Source organism: Coenobita brevimanus, chromosome 23, assembly GCF_032717465.1.
Source record: "Coenobita brevimanus isolate Jiangsu-jjx chromosome 23, ASM3271746v2, whole genome shotgun sequence".
Lineage (NCBI taxonomy): Eukaryota > Metazoa > Arthropoda > Malacostraca > Decapoda > Coenobitidae > Coenobita > Coenobita brevimanus.
Genome location: NC_136976.1, coordinates 42031461 through 42045802, shown reverse-complemented (window position 1 = coordinate 42045802; position 14342 = coordinate 42031461). Strand labels below are relative to the sequence as shown.

The window sequence follows — 14342 nt, the reverse complement described above, 5'->3', positions numbered from 1 at the left end:
CCTCCAAATGAGCAAACGCAAATTGAATTAGCTAAGTTACAGCTAGCCCTGCAGGAGGCTAAGGCTAAGGAGGCGGAGGCCCGTTCTAAGGAGGCTGAGGCACAAGTTGAAATTGCTAGGATTCAGGCAGACCATGAGTATCGCATGAAACAAGGTGGAACTGGATCATCTAGCTCTGATGATTTTGATGTGGCTAAAAATGTTAAACTTGTCCCTCCTTTTAATGAATCTGATTTAACAAAGTATTTTCAGTTGTTTGAGAGGGTAGCTACAGGTTTTAATTGGCCTAAAAAGTATTGGCCAGTACTCCTTCAAACTGTTCTCACCGGTAAAGCTCAAGTAACTTATGCATCTTTGCCTCAGGATCAATCTGATAATTATGATGTAGTTAAGAGCTGGATTCTTAAGGCCTATGAGCTTGTTCCTGAAGCCTATAGAGTAAAATTTAGGACAACTTACAAGCAAGATAAGCAATCCCATGTTGAGTATGCAAAAATCAAAGAAGATCTGTTGGAGCAGTGGTTAAATTCTAAGAATGTGGATTCTGATTTTGACAAATTTAAGCAGATGATTTTGCTGGAGGTCTTCAAAAGGTGTATTTATAAAGATGTAAGCCTATATCTTGATGAGAAAAGAATAGATAATTTGTCTGATGCTGCAGTTTTAGCTGATGAGTATGTTCTCACTCACAAGAGATATTCTAGAGAAAAAGGGAAAGCTGAGAGTAAGTACGTTGCCTCTACTCAGAGTACAGGTAACAGGAAAGAGAATAAGGATGATGTTTCTCAGGAAGTAAATACCAGCTTCACCTCTAGATTTCAGAAAAGTAAATGTACTTATTGTAGTAAGCTTGGTCATACTACGGGGAGATGTTTCAGGAGACAGAGTGATGTGAACAAAAAGGAGTCTTTAAATATTCAGTCAATTGGTCTAGTGTCCACTCTTGAGAGTTCCCAGAATTCTTTAACTGAGTTAACTGAACCTGCTTTGAGGGGTAACTTAAATTCTCATGATGGAGCTCCTCTTTTGAGCAGTAACGTGGGTGACACTCTCAAGAGTTCATGTGCTAATTTCCTGTCTGATGGTTTTGTCAGTCCTCTGGACAGTAATGACAGGAAATCAGTTAAAATATATCGTGATACAGGAGCTGGGGCTGTTTTGCTGCAAGAGGATGATCAGGGTATTGAACACCCTGTATCTTATTACAGTAAGAAGTTCACTCCACCTCAAAAGAACTACTCAACTATTGAGAAAGAGCTTTTGGCCTTGATTTTGGGTTTACAGCATTTTTCATTTTATTTGTGTTCTGGTTTTGACCCCATAGTCATTTATACCGATCATAACCCACTGAAATTCCTTAGTAAGTTTAAAGATAAAAATCAGAGATTGACAAGATGGAGTCTACTTCTTCAGAAGTATTCATTAGACATACAACATGTCAAGGGGAAAGAAAATGTTACTGCAGATTGTTTATCTAGATTTTAGACATTGTTTTAGAGTAATAAGAAATTTCCTTTGTAAATTTCTTTTTCTTTGTGGGGAGGTGTTACATAGCCTATGATTTCATCATACTTTGTGTAATTTTAACGCACAGTATGCTGCATGTTTGATCACGAGCGTGTTCTGCCTCAGCCCCCCCCTTCTACCGTTATAGTAGAGTATGTCGTTCTCTCTGTTATTCAGAGCGGGATTTCTAGCTCTTTGTCCCCATGGCTTCATTTGCGCGTCCTTCTTACAAGTTGTATCAAGCTCTCCTGGCCCCTATATAATGAGCTCAGTCTCTGCATCATGGCCACTTAGATCTGCTTCTCATTTTGTTCACATCTCTGTCCTCCCCTGTACAGATATTATTATTGTGAGTGCTCAAGAAATCTCCAAACATCTAGCAGCTGTGTGTAATTTGAGTATAACTGTTATTGCATTTTTTCTTGTACTGTATAGCATCAGTTTAATTTGTAGGCCTAGTGAGGTTTTTGTAATTCATGTAAGGTTCTTTATGTCATTCATTTTTTATAATAGTTTGTATCTGTAATTATTTATCTTGCATTAACTGAGCATTACTCAGTGTTTTTCATTTTATCAGGGCTGACTTACATAAATTTACTCTTGCTAATTTCGTGTTAATAGAGGCTATTGCAGTTAACCATATATTTAACCTGTTTTTTGCCATTACATTATCCTTATGAGTCCTGAATGTTTTGTTGTTAGTTTGAGCATTAAATTTTAACTTGTAATTTTACCTAACTCTTTTGTTTTGAACCTGGAACTTTACGGGACAGTAGTGACTCTTAGTATTCTCACTTAAAGTGTACGTTATCTTTCTCTGTTCCGTAACAATATATATATATATATATATATATACAAACCCATTACCATCTGGATACAGTGATGGCATACATGTGGCCGTATCCTGAACTGTACGTCGTTTCACAGACATAACCGATCGACAGCAAGTCCAAAGAGCCATTAAGAAAGTTCTGAATGTGCATCCAGCACCCAGTAAATTCAACCTGCTATTCCATGGCATTAAGGCATTTCAGTACATTTTCATACTTCGTAGAAAATATGAATGTTTTGTAACTATGTTTTCAACAAGGGATAAAAGATATTCTGAGAAATTAGTGGCTGGGGCTACAAAAAATAAAAATGTTAAAACACTAATGATATAAAGAAATTCATGTGGGTGTTATTCTTGCTAAAACTGGGTCTCAAGATAAAATGCATATTACTCAGCTCCTATAGTACAGTTATTAAGCAATTAGGTTATTGTAGGTAATCCAGTTCACTGCAGGTAGATCTGAACAATTAGATTATTTTACTGCATTGTACTGCATGTATACTGTCAGAATACCTTTGCATATACTCATACTATCTAAATAGCAGAGAACAACATACTGCTGCTGCTGTTGAAAGCTGTTTATGAAACAGCAGCATTTATCAAGGTTGCCTTTGCATATACTATCTAAATAGCAGAGAACAACATATTGCTGCTGCTGCTGCTGCTGCTGCTGAATGCTGTTAATGAAATAGCAGCATTTGTCAAGGATATTCTGTTGTTAATGTCATTATTACGGAGGAAATGTGTACTTAATTTTCAAATACACTGCAATAGCCCTAGTTATATGTTGTTAGAGTAACAGTCTATAGCTTAGTGGTTAATGCAGACTGAGTTGGCAGTTTAAAAGACTAATTTTTGCGTTTATTCCCAACTCATTTACTAAAGCACCGATGATGCAAACAATTTCCAGCGATTAATATCATGTGCTCATTTTGAACGACGCCATTATTGCAGCGCGTTGTTGTTCACAGCCTGGAAAATACTGTGACAAAAGTGAAATGATAAATCGCAGTGGACTCTTGCTCTGCTGAAATTACCTTGACATGAAATTTTGAAGGCAAGTCAACTGTTTGCTGATGAGATGAATAATTTGTTCTCCTCCCGTGAAGAGAATGAAGCCTTTTTTTTTTTTTTTTTTTTTTTTTTGGCCAGAGTAATTTGTGGTAACCATTTTCTCATTAAGGGGGACGACTACCTGTTTTGTTAACCACCAAATATATATTTTTGATCAACCAGTTTCTCGTATTACGATAATGAAAGAAAAGAAATTTACTTAAAGTGAATACCGGCATTTTCTTTTTCTTCAGAATATTTTTATCATCTGCTTCTTAAAAAAAAAAAAAGTTGGTATTTTATTTTGTTGAAGTATTTGATGGTGTCATCCATTTCCATTGCCAAAAAGAAGAGATATGTTATGACCTTTGCAGTCAGTATCATCAGCACATACCTCGGTGCTGCAGCAAGAACACGTATCCTTTCGCACTGATTGACTACAGACAGGCAGAGCAATCTTGTAGTTGCACCGAACCCTCATTTTTTTTTTCTTTTTTTTGTGAAAGCAGTCACTCTCACTGTCCCCTTTGAGTATCTTATAGACGTTGTTAAGCAAGAGAGATGTTCCCCTCTCTTCAAATATCAGCTTTTCCTTACATGCATGTCAGCAATACCAATACACAAAAGGATGTTCATATCAAGGAGTGGTAGAACTGGATTCAAGTCAAAGGCGAGTCACAAGGCTCACACGAACACTGAATTTTTATATTTTTTATTTGATACGGTAGATAAGGTGGCATATATTACATTCTTGGATGTAGCTTGATGTTATGAGCATTTGGGAAATAACGTGGTGCTCAAAGAATTGTGTAATTAATTTATTTGTAGTTGCTTTTAAGGCTCCATTCACGCATGAATTGCAGACACAGATACTTAAATATTTTGGGGAGGGGAACATTAAGGATCACTTTTGATTTTAAGCTTGTTTACTCTTTCCGCCTCATGTCCGTTGAACTGCACTTCTTCCGAAAATAACAAACAATTTATTGCTGTGGTGATAAAATACACAAGACTGATCATTTCAAAACTATAATTGGTATGGCTGTAAACACACCTTTAGTTTAACATACCATTAAAGCATGCAGTCCCATCACTCTAAACCACTTCACTGATTACTAGGGAGTTGTTGGAAAAGTTCACTTTATTGGAAGACAGATGTGGCGATGTGAACTGTGACACTGCGAGGTGTGGCAAGGTGTGGTGTGCTAGGGTGCAATGATATAATGCATGTGAAATGTGGCTGAATATGGTGCTACTGTGAGGCGACACCAAGGTACTGTGGTGTGAGATGTGTTGTAAAGTGTAGGAGTTTGTCGTGTGGCATTGTGGTGTGTGTTGCGAGTTGTGGAAGTGTTAGGTGTTATGTATGGTTGTAGTGAAGTGTGTTGTGAGGTGTGGCAGTGTGGTGTGTGTTGCGGTGTGGCAGTGTGAGGTGTCTATGTATAGTTGCACTGAGATGTGTTGTGAGGTGTGGCAGTGTGGTGTGTGCTGCGGTGTGGCAATGTAAGGAGTCTATGAATGGTGTGGCAGTTTGAGGCGTGTATGAAAGGTGTGTGTGTGTGTGTGTGTGTGTGTGTGTGTGTGTGTGTGTGTGTGTAAGTGTGAGATGCGTGTGTGAGAGATGTGGCAGTGTGAGAGGTGTGAGTTGTGTGAGAGGTGTGGCAGGCGAAGAATTGTGAAAGGTATGGCAGTGTGAGATATGTGAGGTGTGGCAGTGTGAGGTGTGTGGCAGTGTCAGGTATGTAAGAGGTGTGACAGTGTGTGTGTGTGTGTGTGTGTGTGTGTGTGTGTGTGTGTGTGTGTGTGTGTGTGTGTGTGTGTGTGTGTGCGCGCGCGCGAGGTGTAGTAATGTGAGTCGTGTGTGAGAGATGTGGCAATGTGATATGTATGAGGGGTGTGGCAGTTTGATGTGTATGAGAGGTGTGGCAGTGTGACGTGAGTGAGAGATGTGGCAGTGTGATGTGTGTGAGAGGTGTGGCAGTGTGACGTGAGTGAGAGGTATGGCAGTGTGATGTGTGAGAGGTATGGCAGTGTGAGGTATGTGTGTGAAAGGTTAGGCTGTGTGAGCTGTGTGACAGTGTCAGGTGTGTGTGTGTGTGTGTGTGTGTGTGTGTGTGTGTGTGTGTGTGTGTGTGTGTGTGTGTGTGTGTGTGTGTGTGTGTGACAGTGTGAGGTATATGTAAGAGGTGTCGTAATGATAGTTGTGTGTAAGAGGTGTGGCGGTGTTAAGTGTGTGTGAGAGGTGTGGCTATGTTAGCTGAGTGTGTGAGACGTGGCAGCATGGGAGGTGTGGCAGTGTGAGAGGCGTGGCAGTAAGAGATGTGTGGCAGTGTGTGGTGTGTCTGAGATGTGTGGTAATGTTAGGTGTTTGTGATATGTGTGGCAGTGTTAGGTGTATGAGTATGTCGGATGTGTGACAATGTGAGAGGGGTGGTAGTGTCTTCTGCTGCATTGTGACCTACCTATTGCCTTGTCCTAGAGCAACAGCCAAGAACGCTGAACACCTTGCATGCAAAATCGTACTTACTGCAGACCTTTACTTCTTCCATGACTTTCTAAATAGATATTAAACCACATCATCCCAAGGAAGTTACTTTTGTTTGTTCGTGAAATTTCCCTCTGATCTTAATTTAGCTTAGTTTAGATTTTCCGAGCTGGAGGGGTGAGGCTGAGAATTCACTAACCCTCTTTACTTCCAGGGGCCTCTCCTAAGCAAAATTAAATCGCCTGTATACTATTGCACCTTATGCCAGACGATTTTATTCATGTGAGAGTGAGTCAGAGGAGCCTATGAGATCTAAGAGAGTGATATAATGGCCACAGACTTTTTGAGTACGATGAGGGCATGGGTGCGTTGAATAATTCGTTGATCTTGCCCATACCACTGACGCGAGATAATTTTATGTCTGAGAGTGAGTCAAAAGATTGCTTGGGAGGGCAAGAGATGAAGTTCGGTATTCATCCAACATTTCGGGACAATTCCTACTCTTCACCCCAGCACATTTTTATCTACACGTCAACATGAACACGTTGCGAGTGAAAAGAGTTGACTGCTAAAAGGGTAACATGATCTTCATAAACCTAATGAGCACAATGAGGGACATGCGGAAGTGCTGATTTTACCGTAGCTGTATTTTTTCTTTACTCTCTCATGGTCAGGACTAGTCTAGTATACTATTGCAGTTTACTCCACACGATTTTATTTACCCCTTCAATCCGATGACGTATATTTTCTTTTATTCTTGCTACCTCTAGGCGATATTACCAACTTAGGGGTGGATATTTGCTATTGAAAGGGTTAGATTATAGTCTCCACTAGCCCCCTAACTACTGGGGAAGTCCCTTAACCCGAATGAAATCACCTGAAGTTTGCAAGAACATTAAATATACGTCTTCGGATTGACGATGTTAACATGCAAGTGACTGGAAGCTGAGGGCTAAAAGGTGGTCTGAGCGTGAGTCATAGGTGCCTGTCAGAGCTAAAAGGGTGATCTGAACGCGAATCATAAGAGCCAGTGAACTAAAAGTGATCTGAGCGTGAATCATAGCAGCCTGTAAGAGCTAAAAGGTGATCTGTACGTGAATCGAAGGTGCCAGAGAGAGAGTTAAAAGGTGATCTCAGAGTAAATCATAGGAGCCTGTCAGAGCTAAACGGTGATCTGAGCGTGAATCCTTGGGGCCTAGGAAAGCCAAAAGCAGTACCGTATAAAATCTCAACCAACTTACTTAGCACGATGAGGGACATGGATGCGTTGATCTTGCCGAAGCCATTGACGCCGACGCAGGTGAAGAATCCGGCGTCTTCCATGATGGCGTCGCGCACCTTCAGGGTTTTTTTCTTAGGGTTGTAACGATTCCAGGTGGCTCGAACTTCCTCCCCGTCCTGGTGGTGAGAGGAGGCGGTGAGAGAAATGAGGAGGAAAGCAGTAATGGTGGGAGGTAATAGTGGAGAGTGAGGAGGTAAGAAAGAGAAGTGGAGAAAAATAATGGTGAGAGCTAATGGTAAGTGAGGAGGTAAGGGAGAGAAGAGAAAAGGGAAAAAGTGGTGGTGAGATGTAATGGTGAGGAGTGAGGGGATGTAGGAGAGACATGGGTGAGTGATAAAAAAATGGTGTGGAGAACAGGAGAGATCGGTAAGGGGGAGAGAGGTGAGAGGTGTGGAAGAGGAAAACCAAGAGAGATTAAGGATTATGGGATGGGTACAGAATGAATAGGTGAATAAATGTGAAATGAGATGTAGTATACAGAAAGAAATGAAAGGGAAGTGGATGGAGGAGATGAAGGTAGGCGGGGAGATGATGGTGCAATGGTCTATGTGGAGTTTAATTATCTCTCAGGAGAATTCCAGGATCTTTACTGGCATGAGAGAGACGAATTTTCTTGAGATAAACTGTAGATACATTTGATTACATGGTCAGTAATTGCGTACGGCTGTTACATATCACTTACCCTAACAAACGTCGCGCAGCCAACACCAAACAATATTACATCGTTATTTTTCGTTCACCCACTGTATGTTCGTGACCAAATCTCGCCTTTTCCTGCTAATCACTCGATTAGTATTAAAACTGGTAGTGGAGAGGTGGAGCCGAGGATGGAAAGGTATGTGGATAGAGAAAAGGAAACAGGAAAATATGAGAGAAGGGATGAGTAAGAGCTGGAACTGAGATGAAGTAATGGGCACGATAAGGAGAAATGGTAGGGAGGGGAGGAAAGATGCTGGGAAGGAAGAAAGGAAGGAAGGAAAGAAGGAAGGAAGGAAGGAAGGAGGAGGAGGGGAGGAGGAGGAGAACAGAAAATTGGTGAAGGACTGGATAAGAGTCTGGGAAGTGGGGTGAAAGTTGAAATCACTACAGAGTGAAATAAATGTGAACTTTGATGATGTGGAGCAAGAGAGCAAAAGAGGAAGATAAGGGGAGCAGGGAAAGAGAAAGGAAGGGAGATGGATGTTTAATGTGAGTGAGGAGGAGGGAAGAGAAGAAAGGGGTAAGGAAGTGAAAAGTGGATGAAGGGAACAAGATATATAATAAACGACTGAGACTGAAGACAAACTTGGGCTGAAAGGAAGGAGGAAGAGACCTGGAGAGGAATATTAAATGAAAGAGATAATGTTGGAACTACTGAAAGTGAGGACGGGATGAGAGGAGTAGGGAATGCGAAGTATAATAGACAGATAGATAGATAGGTAGATAGATAGATATAGATAAATAGACAGATGTGGTAGTGAAGAAGAGAGACCATGAGCCGAGGGAAATAAAGTGAGAGGAAAGGAATGTGAACTAGCATGGTATAATGGAAATATATGGGTTAATTGCAAAACCTTTCAAGGTTCAGACAATCACAGTATTCTGCGCCACCTAACGCCAGGCGGGTTTAGTAAACTGAGAGTGAGTTATACGAGACTGCAAATACTGGAAACAATTCTAGTACTATACGCTCTTTCCCCCTCACTAGCTGGATAAGGTTATTCTACTTAATGTGAATCACAAGTGCATCGGAATGTTAAGAGGTGAACGAAGAAAAGTAGAACAGAAGGGGGGAAGGAGGGAGGGGAAAGGGACAGGTATAAGAGAGTAGAGAGATGAAGGCCAAGAATCGACGTTCTCGGGAATGTAGGAGTAAGAAAATAATAATGGGGACTAATTAGTAGCTAACAGGAATATTTTAAAACCACAGGTGTTTGTGAGACAGTCGCATTTCGACGCAGAAGTTATAGTAAAGGAAGATGACTGATGATGAAAAGAGTCGATGTGGATGCGAAATGGACACAATGGACACGGGTGTGGGCATGGGGAAAAATTGTTATAGAAGGATAACATGAAGGAGTGTAAAAAAGACTGAAGGCGGACGGAAGAAAACTGGTAGAGAAATAGGACAAAAGATAAAAAACAGACAAGGGTTTCAGAATGGAGAATTTGTAGAAGAACGAGGGGAACTGCAGTAAAAAGAATAAAGTCAGAGAGAAGTGATGAATCAATAAGAGAAATAAGAAAGATTTGATGTTTAAGAAGAGATAGGTTGTGTACAAGCGAGGAGACGTGAAAGATGAATGAGAGAAAAGGTAAATAATGTATTTTTGAGGGAAGTCAGAGACATACAAAATCGTAATTGCATTTATAAGTTTCGGAAAAATAATGGCTGTCAGACAAAGATATGAGTATAGGGGAGTGACGTAAGCGAGAGAAATGGGAAAGAATGAATGTGGGAGGCAAGTTAGAGAGTCGTAAAATCGTAATTGTAGTTGTAAGTTTTAGAAAGTATTGGTTATCTGTTTTCGTTGAAGGTGATCAGTGGCATGGGAAAAAAAACATTACTAGAACACTAAACACTAGAGAGCTAACGAAAATCATCAATAAAAAAAATAGGGAGAACTGCTAATAACAAACACACAGGAACTGGAAAATATATGACCCCTTTTCCCGTTGTTTTTGCGAGGGTAGGAAATTCATCAAGTTGACACATAAATTGGTCAGTAAATAAGCCAGTGAGCTGAAAAAAAAAATAAAATAAATAAAAAAAGACAGAAAAAAAAAAGATGGGTTGAAAAGGAGTGATATACGTTGTCCGCTGAACCTGCCTCTGTGTCCACGAAATTTGTAAATAAATAAATAAATAAATAAGAGTTTATAAAGAAATTAATTTGTCAAAGGGAAATGCTATGAGTTCGATCCCAACACTGGCTTTAGTCGACTGAGTGAAAACTGGGTTGGGTTAGATTAGGATAGGCGGGGTCAGGTTGGGTCAGGTCAGGCTAAGTTAGGTCAGGGAGTGAGAGGAGGATAAAAAAAAGTTAATTTGCCAAAGGTAGAATTCATCGATAGGTTTTAGGGGCTGAGTGAAAGTTGTTAAGCTAGGTCAGGTTAGGTTATATTAGGCAAAAATGAAGAGGGGGATGAATAAACCAAACTATTAAAGAAGAATGTACTGAGGTCAACCCTACCGCGGCTTTTGAGGAAGGGTCAGTGTTAGGGTAGGTCAAGTAAAAAAAAAAAAAAGAAGAAGAAGAAAGAAACAAGTGAGGAGGAAAAAAAAAGTTAATTTGTCAAAGAAAAACGTAATGAGGTCGAACCCAGCACTGACTTTTGGGGCTGAGTGAAAAGTTCATTACCGGCGCCGGGGTTGTGATATCCTCCTGGCCTTGCGTACCTCGGAGGCGCTGATTGCAATGTACCGATTCTTTTTTTTCTTTTTTGGGAGGGGAGTGTGTGTGTGTGTGTGTGTGTGTGTGTGTGTGTGTGTGTGTGTGTGTGTGTGTGTGTGTGTGTGTGTGTGTGTGTGTGTGTGTGTGTGTGTGTGTGTGTGTGTGTGTAGCCGAGGTAAAGGACTGTAAACTAAGCGTGACTGGAATCTACTGGCTTTTGGGCCCCGGCGTACGTTGATAAATTTAATGATTTGGAGTAAATAGTTTTCGACAAAAGTAACGAGTGGCATTGTTGATCTCCATGGCATCTGACTCGTGGAGATAATTATAGTCATGATTAACGAGAAAAATAAGAATACTTTAGATTCACAAGAGCCACTACGGAATTCCTATGCTAAATTGTATCGTTTGGTGTTGACAAGAAAATATGAGGACGTTTGCTTCCGGGCTAAAAGTGGATTATTATTTTTTAACTGTTGTATTGTAATGAACAGATTATTGTTTTGGCTGCAATAATAATAATAATAATAATAATAATAATAATAATAATAATAATCCATCCATCTATCCATCATCCAATCCTATGCCGCCTCATGCGGAGCGCAGGAACCCTGGGCTAGGCAAGTTGGTCCTGACATTTAAGATGATGATAACAGTAGTAGTAGTAGTAGTAGCAGTAGGAGGAGGAGGAGCAGCAGCAGCAGCAGCAGCAGCAGCAGCAGCAGCAGCAGCGCAGCAGTAGTAGTAGTAGTAGTAGTAGTAGTAGTAATAATAATAATAATAATAATAATAAACGGCATTCGTAAATGAAACAAAAATAATAACTTTTTCTTTATTAAGGCTGAACGTCAGGCCATAATTAAGAGATTTAGTGACACTGATGATTTATAGCGTGGCCAGCAGCACCTGTAGATGACAAGGACACACGGCCGTAATGAAGTCACGTATCGCTTCTTTGTCACGGCCTCCCTTGTGTCTGCCGGTCTGTGCTACGCTCCCGTCCCACCTTCAGTCTGACCCGTATTCTCGCCAGCTTAAATACCTCTAGCCTGTATTCTCTAAGGCTCTGGAAGCTCCCTAACACCTCTTCCTTAGCGATTTATTCTTGGATACGTCTTGTTAATATCATTCTGTACATTATTATGCAGAGTATGGCGACATTGGAAGGATTTATACAACACTGAAGGGGACAGTTAGGTGTAAGATAGGAAACAAATCGATTAGGAGAAAGTGTTAGGGAGCTGCCTTAACCGACGACAAAACCGGCCTCTAACACTTCTTCGTTACTATTTTTTTTTCTCTGTGCAAATATCACGTTAATATCTACTCGTATGTTTAATTTCACATCACCTAAGTTGATTCTATGAGGCCATGAAAGGCGCAGAGGAAAATATTAAAATGAAAAATGGAAAATAAATCGCTAAGGAACAGGTGTAAGAAGGCCACCTGAGACGACGAGAATAGACTTTGTGTGGCTGTTACTTCATGCCAATTCATTTTGCATATTACATCTTACGTTGTTTATATCGTGTGTGTGTGTGTGTGTGTGTGTGTGTGTGTGTGTGTGTGTGTGTGTGTGTGTTTAATATCAACATCTTACTCTGCATCAGAAGCTTACAACAGGATATTAGTCCCTTCAGTACGGTGCCCCTTCATAGTGTTGAGTACTGCTGCAGCCTGGCCATTTTATTCAGGGTGACTCCCAGGTAATGAGGGAGTCTATGAAGGCTGTATCTAACCCCTCCAGTTCAAAGAGACAATCTCAAGATGAATAATACCGTCTGAAGATTGCGAGGGTATTATATATGAACATGTCATTGGGCTGAAGGGATCAATATGTTCAGTCAAAATAAATCTCTGGGGAAAAGGTGTTAGGGAGTCTCACTAAACCAAAGAGTTTTTACATTTTTTCTGATCCTTAGGTTAGCTCAGTTACATGAGCCTAGGAGAGTCAGTGAAAAGAATAAGCAGCCACTGAACACAGTTTGTTACCTTCAATAAATACCGTTATAGTTGAAAACAGATTCGAAAAATTAACTTTCTTTTTCTTAAACATTTGACTAGAAAAAAACTATGTAAATTGATAATGCATCTAAATTAATGGAATGAAATACTTGTACGACTATTAATCACACTTTCAGGTCTTCACCACACCTTTCTTCTTTAATTATATCTGACGCTCATCTTTATTACACATGTAAGGGCCAAGAAAACCATATATTCTGCTCCAGCCAATTTCTATATGTCTATAACCAGACATCTTAATCGCTGAGGGGATGGCGAAAAAAAAAAAAAAAAAAAAAAAAAGCTAGACGATTTCATTCAGCTGAAGGTGAGTTATACGAGCCTACCAATGTAAACGCTTTTAGTATCATAATGTCTATTGTAGTCTATTCTTGCTATCACCAGACGACTTCATTCAACTTAGGGGAGATAATTGTACTCAGTTTAGGAGTGAATCTTTGAGCTGGAGGGATTATATATAGCCCAGATTAGCTTTATCAGTGGCAGGGATATTCTGCTATGCTGAGTTTAATCGACTGGCCGCAAGAGTAACAAAACATAAAGGACGACAGTACTGCAGAGGTCATCTAGAGCTACGGCCAATCCCTCTAATTAGACAAGCCGGTCGTCAGCTGAATAAATTCGTCTGGAGCTCGCAAGAATAATATTTTAAAAAATTGTGGGCTAAAAATATTAACCTCCTCGGTGTGATAACGTCTCTTTTGCTGTTCCTTGTTTTCTCCGAACGATTTTACTCAGTTTAGAAGAGACTCTTCGAACTAAAGGTGTTACAAAAAGCCTCCATGAACCCCGCCAATACGAGATGTTTTTCTTAATCTGTATACATATCATCTCAAGGCAGCAAGAATAAGCTAATATGAAGCGTCATAGTTTTGAAGGGGTAACACTTAATTTTACCGTTATATTATTCAGTGGTTTGGACGCCCCTGTTGACCCACGACACTACTGCAGGATTTTTTAACATGTACAGCTATCAAGAGCACAGGCTGGACATCTGCTCTAACGTATTGGACTACAGTAGTCTAGCCTCGGGCCTCTACACCATGAAGTGGGTTATATGAGACTGGCTGTTATTTAAACTTCCATGAACCATTTCCGTCCCTGTCCTTCCCTCTGTGTATCTCGACTTTCTTTCCACCTCATATTTCTTTTGCTTACGCGCACCGCTATTACAGTAAATTGAACCTATATATCTTACTTCCCTGACCAATTTGCATGGAAATCGGTTAGCAGCGCGTGTATTGAAAAACAAAATAAAAATACCGTATACCAATTTTGTTTACCAACGTCAACCCTCTCACGGCCGCGTCTAACACTGTATTATAATGCACTTCAGCTAACTCCAGCCGATTTTATTAAGCTGAGAGTGACTTGAATGTTTCTACTGGTATGAAATTAACTCTCTTATGGTCGTGACAATTCTAGTCTTATATACCAGTAACGCCAGATGCATTTCATCAGATGCGAGTGAGTTGTAAGAGCCTGAGTGGATTTACATTCACGACAACATAATAAGTTACTTTAAAAATTTCCACCTAATCCATGACACATGCAAGGATACGTTCAGTTCCCTGTTGTATATAAGATTAGGTTTTGCTGAATGGACAAAGAAAGGAGAGTGAATAATCGCCCCATGTGTCTTGCTCTTCTTCAGTAATCTATCTTTGTAAGAAGAAGAGAATTATCGTTAGGTATTTTGTGACTCTCGGCCATGAAATGCTAGACGACCCCTTCACCATCATGAATACAGGGGAGTGGACGAGGAGGAAGTGGACCAAGGGACGT

At 40.3% G+C, this 14342-nt stretch overlaps 1 protein-coding gene across 1 annotated transcript in view; it reads right to left on the bottom strand.

Annotated features, from left to right (window-relative positions):
- The window catches only part of LOC145392850 (fibroblast growth factor receptor-like 1), a 210090-nt gene that overhangs the window by 124944 nt on the left and 70804 nt on the right, over positions 1–14342 (bottom strand). The window contains exon 3 of the mRNA XM_080267136.1: positions 7118–7274. Coding sequence (XP_080123262.1) covers positions 7118–7274 — 157 coding nt within the window. The remainder of the gene's footprint in view (positions 1–7117; positions 7275–14342) is intronic.